This window comes from Echiichthys vipera, assembly GCF_963691815.1.
Source record: "Echiichthys vipera genome assembly, chromosome: 22".
Classification (NCBI taxonomy): domain Eukaryota; kingdom Metazoa; phylum Chordata; class Actinopteri; order Perciformes; family Trachinidae; genus Echiichthys; species Echiichthys vipera.
In genome coordinates this window covers 5983169-5997075 of record NC_139847.1, presented here as the reverse complement: position 1 = coordinate 5997075, position 13907 = coordinate 5983169, and the positions used below count along the sequence as shown (strand labels likewise).

At 40.4% G+C, this 13907-nt stretch overlaps 1 protein-coding gene across 1 annotated transcript in view; it reads left to right on the top strand.

Annotated features, from left to right (window-relative positions):
* LOC310963932 (uncharacterized protein) overlaps window positions 1-4337 on the top strand; it is a 35850-nt gene extending 31513 nt beyond the window's left edge. The window contains exons 55-59 of the mRNA XM_083936889.1: window positions 2418-2489; window positions 2611-2650; window positions 2746-2791; window positions 3080-3494; window positions 3719-4337. Of these exons, the coding sequence (XP_083793015.1) occupies window positions 2418-2489; window positions 2611-2650; window positions 2746-2791; window positions 3080-3494; window positions 3719-4198 (1053 nt within the window). The 3' untranslated portion in view covers window positions 4199-4337. The remainder of the gene's footprint in view (window positions 1-2417; window positions 2490-2610; window positions 2651-2745; window positions 2792-3079; window positions 3495-3718) is intronic.
* The last annotated feature ends 9570 nt before the right edge of the window (window positions 4338-13907 follow it).

The following is a 13907-nucleotide window of genomic DNA, read 5'->3' as shown; positions in this document are numbered from 1 at the left end:
CATACAGGAAAGTATCGCAAAGTGCCTCATAGAGGATGTACAGACAAAGAGAAACATCAAATAAAACCAGGAGAAGAAAGTTAAAAGAACCCAACCCTCCCACAGACATGCACAGAGACACACACTGTATATACGTTCATTCACACATTCACACAAACACACACACAGCCACGCTGACACACAGACACACACACACACTCACACCTACACAAACACTAGCTGTCACTACAGAGACATGGCCGGGCAGCGAGACCTGAGGTACAGAGGAGTCTAGAGGTAGCTACCTTTGGGGGGCCAACCACACTGGGAGAGATCCCAGTCCAAGGTCACAGAGAGCACCGCCACAGAGACCACCCCAACCCAGGCAGACAGGAGCCTCCGCACCAAGGTGCAGAGCCCTCTAGTCGCCTGGGCCGTAACTGTCCACGGGACAGCACCCCCCGACCCCCACCGCCAGACCAGAGACAACTCCCAAACTGGCAGGCCCCCTGAGGATTATCGCCGTTTGACCCTCCGTGCAAACTATAGTTGGTGCCTGTCAGACAGATACACGCATGCAAATCGGTTTGCACAGTTGCCCTGCGAAACTATGTAAATAAACCCATACAGCTTAGCATACATACGCCTTCACCAAACCAGGCAGCGTAATATTTTTATAAAGGGTGTGTTGTTAAAGGATAGCCTTTATTTGCCTATGTTATACGGCCCTTTGTCCCTTTTTTGTTTGAATATATTTTGTTTAAAGTGCGTTTCAAATTAAATTTGGTCCCACGACGATGTCTCTCCGAATGGATTTGACCCGTTTTAACCTCGCCATCACGCACTAGAGCTGTGGCGTTTCAGGTAAACTCCTTCCCACATCTCTCTTCGTTTCCTGTTGGCACGAGTTCAAGTGCCATCTCCCGTGGCAACTGTGAGCTTCAATGACGCACCAACATTTTCAACTTGGCCTGATTTGATTTTTTTTAAGAGGAACAGGAAAGACACATCGCACGTGTGTCGGAACATACCGTACTGTAGGTTTGCTGTAGCCCTTCTGACATGTCCGCTGTAGTCTAAGTTTAACTACATGTAGTTAGTGTCAACAGTGGCACAACAACCAGTGTTGCGCTTGATGGGGAAAGTCAAACAAACAAGATCTCCATGCGTTGGCATTGTGTGGCGTAAGACACGGTTCCAATAACAAGAATCTTTGCACGCTTTATGCAGTAGTCTACTCTACTAGAGCTTATTTTATGACTTTTTATGGCTACTGCTTAGTCTTTCAACACTACTTTTCTGACATTTTATACTTTATATTGTATGATTTATTTATTGTTTTCAACAAACTACTTTTGGACATCTTTTATCATACTATGATTTTTATCAAAATGCTGTATATGACTTTTTACAGCTACTTCTAACGCACTATTCAATGACTTTTTAATGGAATTTTACTACAGTACTACGACCACTATACTATGACTTTTCTTGACTTTTTCTCAACAAACTGTTGACTGTTTAAAACAGTCAAAATATAACATGTCAAATAATATATAATATATATATATAATGTTTTCTTTCTTTTTTTTTACTTTTTCAACAAGCTATGCTATGACTCTTATACACGAACACGTCATTTGATTGATTTAAACATTTTTTGGACATAGTATATTTTGACGTTTCTTGACGTTTTACTTTTTCTGACATATTATACTATGACTTTTTTTCCATGGCTTCTTTTCGGACACACTTTTCTATGACTTAATGTGTTTTTTCAAAAGGTTATGCCATGACTGTTTTAGACAGGCTATCCTATGACTGATTTAAGCATTTTTTGAACATATTATATTTTAATTTTTTCAACATTTTGAAATGGAAAATATGTAGTAAAAAAAGTCATGGCATAGTTTCTTGAAAAAAAGGTCATAGAAAAGTGTGTCCAAAAAATAATAATAATAAAAAAAAGTCAAAGTTTACAGTAGTATGTTGAAAAACTCAAAATATGTCATAAAAATTCTTTAGATGATTAGACAGACTATTTTCTATGACTCATTTAACTGTTTATAATTAGCTCCACTGCAGCCAGCTACAATATTAAAATACATCTACATGTTTGCGTGAATAGTATTGTTTAATACATTATAATGTATAGTGAATATATTTATACTTAAGACTTAATACATACTTTTCAGCAAAAAATACTTTTCATCTTAACAGTTTTTCATTAATAATTATTTATTGCATGGGTTGTTTCTTTAGGTTAAGGCCTAGTGGCAACCATTTATCATTACTGAGATTGAAACCTTTTACCTTGCCTTCTTCCTCCATGATATGGCGGCAAAACAGGATTTTACGAATGTGTGTAATTGGTACCATTTAACATCTGCATATCTTTGGATTGAAATTGTTCAGTGTGTTGTATTTTTCTGTTTTAGGAAATAGTGGAGGTTCAGACACTAGAGATGGCCGTAGTAACCAGTGAAGGAATAATCGTGGACCCTCTGGATGTAAGCTTATTTAGTTTTTTGGTCTTACATAGAATATTACACAATATAATGCTTGTTTGTGTTTTAACTTACCCTGTACATGCACGATTATTCCAGTGAGTCTTAAATTGTTCACTTACAGGAGGAGGAAGGCCTTTTAGCGTGGTGGAAGACAGTAGATGGTAGGCTTGATATTGTAATTGCTCTGTTGGTGATCCAGCTTAACTATTTAAACACCATAACCTGTAGTTACGATTGTTTCTTTGCTGTGTGTTAGGCTGGGATCAGTGGAACGAGGCCAACCAGAATGATGAACCTGAAGAGTAAGTTGTGCATAAACTTAAAATCCAAGGCAACTAGTGATATTACAAGACAGTTAGCATATTGATGTTTCTACCTTACAAGATAGATCTTTCTGCACATCCTTTACAAGTAAAGTTAGCATGTTACGCACATGGCCCACAGACTTAACCTTTACCAAGTGTTGAAGCATAATTCTGCACTTTTATACAGTAATGTTTCCTTGAAATTCACTTATTTAGGTCTTTTTTTCAATAAATACTTCTCCAGTGTTTCTCCTGTAACACATTTTTCTTGTTTCTTTGTCTCAGCGTGGTGGAACAAGCAGCTGATCGTGTCTTCATGGCAGCTCGTCTATTTGTCCGCTTTTTCAACCAGCGTGGCGCCTCACTCCAGCAGCACATCCTGGAGCTGCTCGCTCTGGCTGATTCCGCTGACATCTTCCATAAGAAAACCGTCAAGGCCAGCGTCGGCGGTGGGGTGGCCAGTGTGGCAGGATCGGTCACTACTATCACAGGCCTGATTTTGGCGCCCTTCACAGCGGGAACATCTCTCATCGTCACAGCTGTAGGTATCGGTATAGCTACGGCGGGTGGGGTGGCGTCTGCTTCAGCCAACATAACCGACACAGTCCATTCAAAGACGGACCGCAAGAAGGTGGAGGAGATAATCCAAAACTACGAAGAGGAGATGAAGGACATCAAGGAGTGCCTGGAATTTGTGCAGGTGAGAAGAAAGAAGACAGATATTTTAGGCAGTCAGTTGCATGCAAAGCTTGAAAAAAAAGAAAGCATAAACTCATTTTGTTCCTGTTTCATTACTTTGCATAATGTCTTTTACCCGTAAGTGTAGGATATCATAATTAGCCTTAGGTCTAAAGATGTGTTGGTTGATACCAAAATGATTTTTAAAACAACCTACTGTATTAACCCTAAATGTCTACCCTTTAGGAAGGGATGGAGACGCTTGAGGAGTGGAACTTTGAGGAGTATGCTGACAGCATCTCAAAGAAGCACCTCAACCAGAACGTCAAGCATGTGATGAAGGAGGGCGGCCGGGCCGGTAAGGCTTTAGTGATCAACACAGAGAGCCTGATTAGTACCGTTCAGGTCCTCAGTGTTGCAGGGGGTGCTGCTAAAGCCGCCCAGGTGATGAGCGTTACCACGGGAGTCATGTCAGGCCTCTTCCTGGCTCTCGATGTCTTTTTCCTAGCGAAGGATAGCATGGAACTCAAAAAGGGAGCCAAGACAGATTTCGCTGCTAAGATTCGGGAAGTTTGTAAGGACCTGCAGGACGGGCTGCTGGAGCTCAACCGCATTAAGGAACAGCTGCAGAAAACCATAGATGGGATAGAGGTGGAGGTAGACGAGCTAGAAGACGAAGAGCTCTTGAAGTCTGAGCTCAAGAAACTCGCCGAGCTCGAAGAATGAAGGAAAGCGTTTGTCAAACCAAAGCGTGTCTTAATCTTAACACCAAAAATAGTTATTAAATTATTTCTGTAATTGTTTATTCCAAGAGCGGATTGTAGGAATATATTTTAAATATTTATTAGTTATATTTATATTAATAAGCAGAAATTTTATTATGTATGTACACTGCATTTGTGCCATGTTGAACTTTCACTTTCTTAGCAATAAAAGTGGTTTCCTGTTCATTGGTCTCGGTCTCTCGTTGTCTCAGTTGTGAAAAGTAGGAGCTTGAGGAGGGGTTAGAAGCCTGATCACCTTGTGCTCAGAGCGTGATGCACCGGTGTGCGCATGGTAGACAGAAAAATGTAGACATACCTGCTTGGCTGTCTGGCTGGTTGGTTGAAATGGTAGCTAGTCAAGATGTTATCAGAGGTTGTTTCCAACGTCTGTTACGAAAGATATGCAGCATGAAGACCTGTTGCAGAAAACTATCGGGTGCCTTTCTGACAACGTAATGGAAAAACCACAAAGATGCTTTTTTCTCTGAATGAGGAAGACTCTGAAAAGAACTGGGTAAACACATTCCTCATCAGTAATACCTGCTTTCCTTTCAATGAGATAAAAAAAACAAGTTGAGCAACTCAAAACTAAGATGGGTCTCCATCCACAGTGCAAGCTAGGACATTTTCTGACCTCACGTAAGACCCTGAACAGGAATACGTGGGTCAAGAGAAAACATTATTTAGTAGGGGGATAGGTTTACATTTCATTCATTCATTCATTCATCTTCAACCGCTTATCCCAGGGTCGGGGTCGGGGTCGGGGGGGGGCTGGAGCTGATCCCAGCTGACATCGGGCGTGAGGCGGGGTCCACCCTGGACAGGACGCCAGTCTATCACAGGACACATAGAGACGAACAGAGACAGACAACCATTCACACCTACGGGTGATTTAGAGTCATCAATGAACCGAACACCTGCACGTCTTTGGATTGTGGGAGGAAACCGGAGAACCCGGAGAAAACCCACGCAGACACGGGGAGAACATGCAAACTCCACACAGAAGGGCCCAGGCCGGGATGCGAACCTGAAACCTTTTCGCTGTGAGGCGACAGTGCTAACCACTACATTTCGTCAAGCCTATATCAGTTAATAACACACGCATGTACATTAAACCAGTTTTTAGTTGAATTTAGTTGTTTCTGCTGTCATACCGGCTGCAAAGAAATCCATCTTTTCACGATGGGGGACAAAATCCACTCTGCTGCTGTGGGCTACCTATAATAAAGATAATATATAAACACCTGACCTGATACTGCCAACACAAAGACTCTACTGCACCTGAAATCATTTCAAATACAGTACACAGAAATCCCAATGCCCTCACCATGGCCTATTTTGTTTTATCTTTTTAATTATTCCTCTCTAACCTGTTGGATTGATGATTATGTTTATTAACTCTCACTCTCCACAGGGCCGGGGCACTGTGAAAACTTCCTTTTACCAGCTTCAATAAAAAACCACCGAGCTTGGTCTTATTGTTGCTGCGGCTCGAGGCAAGTTTGATTCCCTTGTCGGTGAGATTCAAAGATCAGACCCACCACAGTACGACATCAAGACATTACCGACGCTGTTGCCACATCTCGAGACGCATAAAGCAATGTGAGTTTATGACCTTCATGCTTCTTGAACCGTAACGGATTATGGCTCATTAAATACCTTTTGCAAACGGCTGTATAATATGTACTGAATGCCACAGGGATCCAACAATTGAGTTGAACTGTTACTGTGACAAACCAGGTGCTCAGTAGGAATAAGTTAAATATGTTGTTCCTAAAAAAATCCAGTTATTAATTTGAAGTATAACATTAGAAAGCTTGAATAAAGGTTTCATATTATGCACAGGAAATAAGCAGTTGTTGTGTACTTATGCTGCATTCCTAAGCACTGGGGCATGGGACTTATCCTACATGCAGTTTACGAGCTCCCACATCAGAGTACCAGACCATTTAAGTCGAACGTAAACAGAAAACATGGGCGACCGCCATCAAATACATTAATGAATATATTGTCTAGCAGTGGATCACATTGGTTGACATTAGAGCGGTATTCTAAAACGTCTTCATCAACGGATCTGTCTACGTGTAAAAGGTCTGCATAAGTATATAAAATGGAACTGGGTACAACATTACAAGGCTTCAGTTTTGCTGTGACACTTGAGATTTAGATTTTTATTTCATCAAAATGAAACATGTGTATAGAGGAAAATACTGTACTGTAATAGTAAATTATAAGAGTCTGCAAACTAATGTAGCCTATGATATATATATATATATGAGGAGCTCTTTTCCAAAACGCTATAAATCCATTTTAATAGTTTTCAGGAAAATTAATTTTTTTTACCCAGACCCACACATTTGGTTAATATTCAATTTATCTTGTCAAAATGGTTTATGGCTCAGTCTGAAGATGTTGAACGGACGGACAAAACAAAAAACTCTCCCGCTTCAGAGCGCCGCCATGTTGGATCGCATAGAACGCTCACTGAATTCTGATTGGTCGAGAGGACGTATCGCATTTAGGCTAAAAATAGGTTTGGCGCTGGTCGCGGTTTGGAAAGGAACTGCATCTTGAGACCATTTAAAAAAAGGAAATATAGAGATTTGGCAGAAACACTGATGAAGCAGTGAAAAGGTTCTGTAACAGCAAAGTGGTATGACAAACTCATTTTTAAAAAATTTGGCTTTTATCTCGTTTTGGAAAAGTGCTCTTCATATATATATATATATATATATATATATATATATATATACTGGCATGAAAATATGAGTTATAATCTCTTAGCATATATATATATATATATATATATATATATATATATATATATATATATACTGGCATGAAAATATGAGTTATAATCTCTTAGCATATATATATATATATATATATATGCTAAGAGATTATAACTCATATTTTCATGCCAGAATATTCAAAACAAGTTGTGTTAAAATTGCAGTATCTAATATAACACTACATGCAGGGAAGTAACGTTTATAGCCTATCCTTCGCGCGGGCGTCGCTGTTGTCGCGGGCGTCGCTGTTGTTCTCCGACTCATCTTCTATCACTGTAACGCAGCATTACACATCTAGCAGAACCCCGGCAACATCAGCGCGTTGAAGTCCTATTTCTGGCCATTTAAAGAATGATGAGAACGGTGAGACTCAATCAATCAATTCATTTACAGGCTGGGAAAATGAAAACATGATAAAAGCCATCCTTACACACACAAGGATCACACAAACTCATTTGATTCTGTGTCACAAATTTGTCACAGTGACACAATACATGAGGTACTTGCATAGATTTGTTTTGCCGATTCAAATCCAGCTCTGTGTCATGGCGATTGGGGCAATGTGTCCGTTTTCTGGCTTCTGCTGTTCAGCGTAACGAGAAACTTGTTAGAATTCAAGATTTAAAACTGCACTGTTATCTAAACATAACATGCAAGTTGTTTTTTTTAACACATTGGAAAAACAACAAGTGAGTTTTCATTTTACACCGTACCTACACAATCTCTAAAAATGGGTACAATTCAAAATGTCCATAGCAGTTTTCCACAATTTTGATATTAAGATTGCTTCCACCATTACTTTTTCTAAAATTTTAATCTAATGTGACTCAGCATTTGTGATCCAGTTGAATGAAATCAAGAACTATGTGGATGTAATGTCTGGGAACGCCCTTCTTCTTGCTTGCACCTTCTCCTTTTACTACTAAACCCCGGGGCAGAAGAACATGCCTAAGCGTTTACAGTAAAAGTAGCTCCAGGAATGCAGCCATGAGGAATCTTTGAGTGATTGTTAATTATAACTTGATCTTCCGTGGTGATGGACTGAAAACTCCCATTTCACTCAATCAATGACTCACCACTTACATACGTAAGAAACACAGGACTTTTCTGTGCAAATACTCCAAAGCTCATGCGCCTTCCCCATCATAGCATAATTTCCTCGAGTCATCTTGTGACACAGAAAGAATCTGCTCCAGCTTGTTTTGCCAAAACCGTGCTTAACCAGACACCTGACTATTTCCTGTTTACTTTTCCCCTTTTGTTCATCTTCATAATGGTTTACCTAATATACTCATTTGTTTTTGTCTCTTCTCATCTCATCTTCAACCGCTTATCCGGGGGGCGGGACGCGGGGGCAGCAGCTTTAGCAGGGGACCCCAAACTTCCCTTTCCCGGGCCACATTAACCAGCTCTAACTGGGGGATCCTGAGGCGTTCCCAGGCCAGTGTGGAGATATAATCTCTCCACCTGGTCCTGGGTCTTCCCCGAGGCCTCCTCCCAGCTGGACGTGCCTGGAACACCTCCCTAGGGAGGCGCCCAGGGTTCATCCTTACTAGATGATCCTGAACCACCTCAACTGGCTCCTTTCAATGCAAAGGAGCAGCGGCTCTACTCCGAGTTCCTCACGGATGCTGAACTTCTCCCCCTCTCTCTAAGGGAGACTCCAGCCCCCCTCCTGAGGAAACCCATTTCGGCCCATTTGTACCCTCGACCTCGTTCTTTCGGTCATGACTCAGCTTTCATGACCATAGGTGAGGGTAGGAACCAAGATTGACCAGTAACATTTGTTTTTGTTATTGTTATTTTTCAATCAGTTGATACGTTATGTGTAGGATTATTTTATCAATACCGCCATTTTTTTCCTGCAGCCTAGCAGATTTTCTTTGAAAAACCTGAAAAGCTCAATAAAAAAGAAAACTGTGTAAATATTCCATCTCATTTACACTGCGTTCAGACTCAGAAATGATAAAACCATTGCGTTAAAGCTGAAAACACAGAAAATAGATCAGGAATCCATAAGGAAATCGATAAAGAATCGGACTGAATAGCAGAACAGTTACATTGGCAGCCATATTCATCATAGCAGTAGCAGAAAAACAAACAAGCAATAGCAGTCAAACAAGCAATGACAGTCAAACACAGCAAGCAATTCATGAACACCCCTAAAGGTAGACTGATTAAATAAAGAGAAACCCTGAGGCCAAACCGCTGTGCTATCGTTAAACAGAGCATTGGAGAAAAAGAGCTGTATGCATAACTCGATGTTACCTACATGTGCTGTAAAGACTGAAATGTATGGAAAGATCCAAACTGGAAGAAATGTATTCTCAATTTGAAAATTAGGAATTGAAAGTCTACCTATAAATGTTGTTTTAGTAATAGGTTAAGTGCCTTGTACAGTGCACATGTTTTAAGTCGTAAACAGCAGAGTATAGCAACTTACCATCCGTGTCACCCATTCTATCATATCTCATGGGGTCAAACATTTAGGATGAGTAAGGTTAACTGAAGCTCTTGTTCTTCGTCTATTATTGTTCATCGTTCTCTTTCGTGTACACATTTGTTTGCGACAGCTCCAAAAACCTTTCTTGAGCCTCACTGTGCGTAAGTAAACCTCTCCTGTCTATGACAACAAGGATGTGGTGAAGTGACATATTTATTCTTCGCAAAAGGGTATTACAGCAAATACAATGCCGTATAACGTGCGTGCCCATTGACAGATTTATGCATGTTTGATTGTTGTCTGCATAAATGAACTTAAGAAACAGACTCGTTCGGCTTAAAGTATGAATTCCATTCGGACATCTCTACCCGGCTTTTGTGAACAACTGATAAATGATCCTGTGAGGATCAATGGATGTTGACAGGTGGCCAAGAAACACACTGGGAGAACTCCGCTGTTTGCTGTTTACTGTAATGGGGCAGTGAAGCAGATCAACAAGGGAAGCTGGATTATTGTGACATCAGTTATCACGAACCCTAACTTGAGCAAATACAAGATTGATTGTCAGATCTCACCAGTCAGCTGGGTCAGGAGGCGGGGAGGGGGCATGGTTTCCAGCGCACTGCAGCGTTGTCGCCTGAATGTTCTTTTTTTAGCCAGTCGGTGTTTAATCAGACAATTTAATGGTTAGGTTCGTATTAAAGGTCAATCCCCACATGGATAAATGAATCAGTGTTAGAAGGCGTTAAAAATCACCAGACAGAAAGATCACAATTATACAACAATAATCAGAACCACAACGCAAACTTAGTTTAAATCAGTGTATCGCACAATGAGCTACACTCAGCATCAGAAAATGTATTTGAAATAATTAATGTCCTAAAGGTCCAAATAATGTTCCCCAACAGAAACAGTCCATAGTTAAATCAAAAATCACTTTATGGTTTCAAGCACAACAAAATACAGAATTTCAGTTTGTTTAATTCTGTTTTAGTTGTTTTTTGTAGGAGTGAATCATTTTCTCAAACTAAACAATAAAGGATCTCTGATAAGTTTCAGTTTCCTTTTCCCCGTTAGGAGTGGAGCCTCTTCACAAACAATTTAACAAACCATCTTTAAACAAGTGAATCTCCAACGCTGTCGGAGTTTTTCGAGAATTAAAAACATTCAGCCATGTAGAGACAGAATTAACATGCTGTCCTGTAAATAAGATAAATAACCTAAGTCTGTTTAGTTTGTTTACTTAAAGGACAAAGTATAGAGATGTTCTATAGGAAAGAGATCCTTAAAGTACTTATTTGGGGATTTGAGGCTATTCAGAAAATACAATTAAATCAAATGAACTTGACGTTCAATGGGGGCCCTAATGTAATGGTAGGGGAAACACTGCTGTGGTTATAGTAACACAAATTCATCAGCACATAGACATTTTATTGTTTGCAGAACTGTCAACCAGTGGTTGGCTACATGCAACCATTAAGAGAAGTGCATTTAAATTTGTACAGCTTAAATGATACAATCTCGATAACGAGATTATATCTCCATTTTCTCGTCAGAACCAACAGGATCAATTTAGTGAAAAAAGATCTTTAAAAACTATAATATCATGCACATCTTGTGCTTTACTGTATACGGCATCAAACACGACTTGACTTCCACACATTTAGTAGCAGGTTCTTGTTGCATAACAGTGTTTTTCTTTTTTATTGTGCAGTGCACAATAAAGCCAAGGAGGAAAGGTCGATCCACATTATTTACACATGTCTCAATTCAAACAAATATTCATTGAAGCATGTTTTATTTAAAAGTGTAAATTTGAGGTAATACCCAGCCCTGCTGAGTTGTATGCCAAAAATAGAGAAATCTTCCAGAGCCAAAATTAGTACTGTATTCTACGGACTATAAGTCGCACCAGCTAAAAATGCGTAAAAAAGTCGCACTGGGCTATAAGTCGCATTTTTGGGGGAATGTATTTTATAAAACCAGAGCTCAAGAACAGACATTTCATCTTTAACGGCAAGTTCTATTAATAACAACAGAACGGAGAACAACCGGGTGAATAGGTTTCTGGTATGTAACGGAACATAGTAACAGAGATATTAATAGATACCTTGAAGTTGAACTTAACAGTTATTCAAATGACTATAGCATAAACAACATTACATAACGAGTTTACCAAACTCTCAATCCAAATCACTAAATCCATTGAATTCTTCATCATCTGTGTCACTTCTGAGCAACTGCGCCAACTCCAGAGGTAGACGGTGCGCTGCTTGCTCTTCCGCTTGGCTGTCGTCAGACTCAGCAACAGTTCCAGTTAGAATTATTCCGACATTTCTGAATCCCGACAGGATGGTTTCGGTTGTATCTGAAGTCCATGCTTTGTTGATCCATCAAATGACTTCGAGGAAAGTTGCATGGCGCGTCCTCCCGGTTGCGGTGAAGCGGTGTTCTCCGTCTATCATCCACTGCTCCCACAGGTGCCGTAAAACTCTGGTTCACCGAGATGTCGAGTGGCTGGTGTACTTTGGTTAGATTATATATTTTAATATATATGTTGCACCTGAGTATATGTTGCACGACTAGCCAAACCATGGAAAAACGTATAGTCCGAAAAATACGGTAGGTTAATCTGCCTTAAGGGTCGTAAAGGCAACCCCTGAAGCTGATTTCTATCAAGGAGGATGGCTGTGGATAAGATACCTAAAGGTTATTTTCCACACTTGTTAGGAACAGACTCGTCAAACAGCAATAATACAGATCACCTCATCGTGCTAACAGCCACTATAACGACTTTGTAGTTCTGTCTATATAGGAACGAATGACTCTAATAGTAGATGATGCTACTGAACAGTCAGCTGGCAGTTGGTCCTCACATCTCTACCTCACCTCTACATGTGATGGTTTTTAAAAATGAAATTGAGCTCCTAACAGCAAACACGCTTCTCTCATTGTTTGAAATAACTTACAGAACATGGTGTGATGGGAGTCATGTTGGCACAAGGAGGTTATTACAGTAGGCATTTTAATGCGGGCTCATTTCACATTCTATGTTTAATAGAGCCACTGAAATCTTATAGAAAAAAGATAAATATAATAGAATTTTTTAAAATGTATTTCCTACACTGCCCCATCCACTCACTAATTGCTGTAGATTAACATGCACCCCTTTCACACATGCGCTGCAACCCTTTAATTAACTAGACATGTCAGAACCAGTGGGATCTGACATTAACTGTTGTTTACCCTGTCAACTCCTTAATGCAAAGATTTAATCTCTGAGTGAGCCCATATGTAAATACTGCGGGTCACGGTGTGAAAAACAGCAAGAGACTTGGTTGTGTATGACCTTTGTCACCATGATGTTATCTACATCATGTTCTGCCTCCTGTACGCTCTGCCCAGGCGCCATATCTCGCCTAAAAAAGAGTGTCTCCAGTAAGTAAATGGGACAATTTTTTGTAGTGCGTTGTATGAGTGACCAGTGGAACTCCAGACCTGATTCTCCTGACAATGTCATACATGAAAATACCATATATAGGCCTAGGTACCAAAGGTGTCAAGCTATGAGTTTGTCTAAATAACTCAAATAAGAAACCAAAAAAAAAAGGTGTACAAAAGAGTTTGGTGGTCAGCACTGTCGCCTCACAACAAGAGGGTTCCTGGTTCGAATCTCGGCTGGGGCCCTTCTGTGTGGAGTTTGCATGTTCTCCCCGTGTCTGCGTGGGTTTTCTCCGGGTTCTCCGGTTTCCTCCCACAATCCAAAGACATGCACGTGTTAGGTTAATCGATGACTCTAAAATTGCCCGTAGGTGTGAATGGTTGTCTGTCTGTCTGCGATAAACTGGCGTCCTGTCGAGGTGTACCCCGCCTCGCGCCCAATGTCAGCTGGGATCGGCTCCAGCCCCCCGCGTCCCCGACAGGGACAAGCGGTTGAAGATGAATTAACAAAAGAGTTTACTCTAGATGCATACTGTAATGTAGAAGCTACTCATACTTTATAATGACGTCTTCATTATTCCCTTGGAGCATCACAACGCTATTATGACACACAGCATGCCTCAAAGTTGTAGTGTTTGTAATGCAACACACTGCCAACGTATTCTATTGTTACTCAAATGTATGTTTTGTGTGTACTCGCAGACTTGTGCCTGATTCACAACACACATAAGCGCTGAAACTAATCGCAAGACCAGTTTCACATGAAAGCGGAAATCCTTCTTTACCATACCAACCAAACAGGTTAAACACATCAAGTGCATGATCTTTCATGACTCACAGTCCGGGGCATTGTCTATTGTTTGTCTTTGAGATTCTTATTCAAAGAAGCAGTCACTCTATATTCTGATGAGCCATGTAATTTGACCGCAACGACTGTTTATGTAGTGCATGGAGTTGGAAAGGTAAATCACATGATGTAAAAATACTAAAACCCC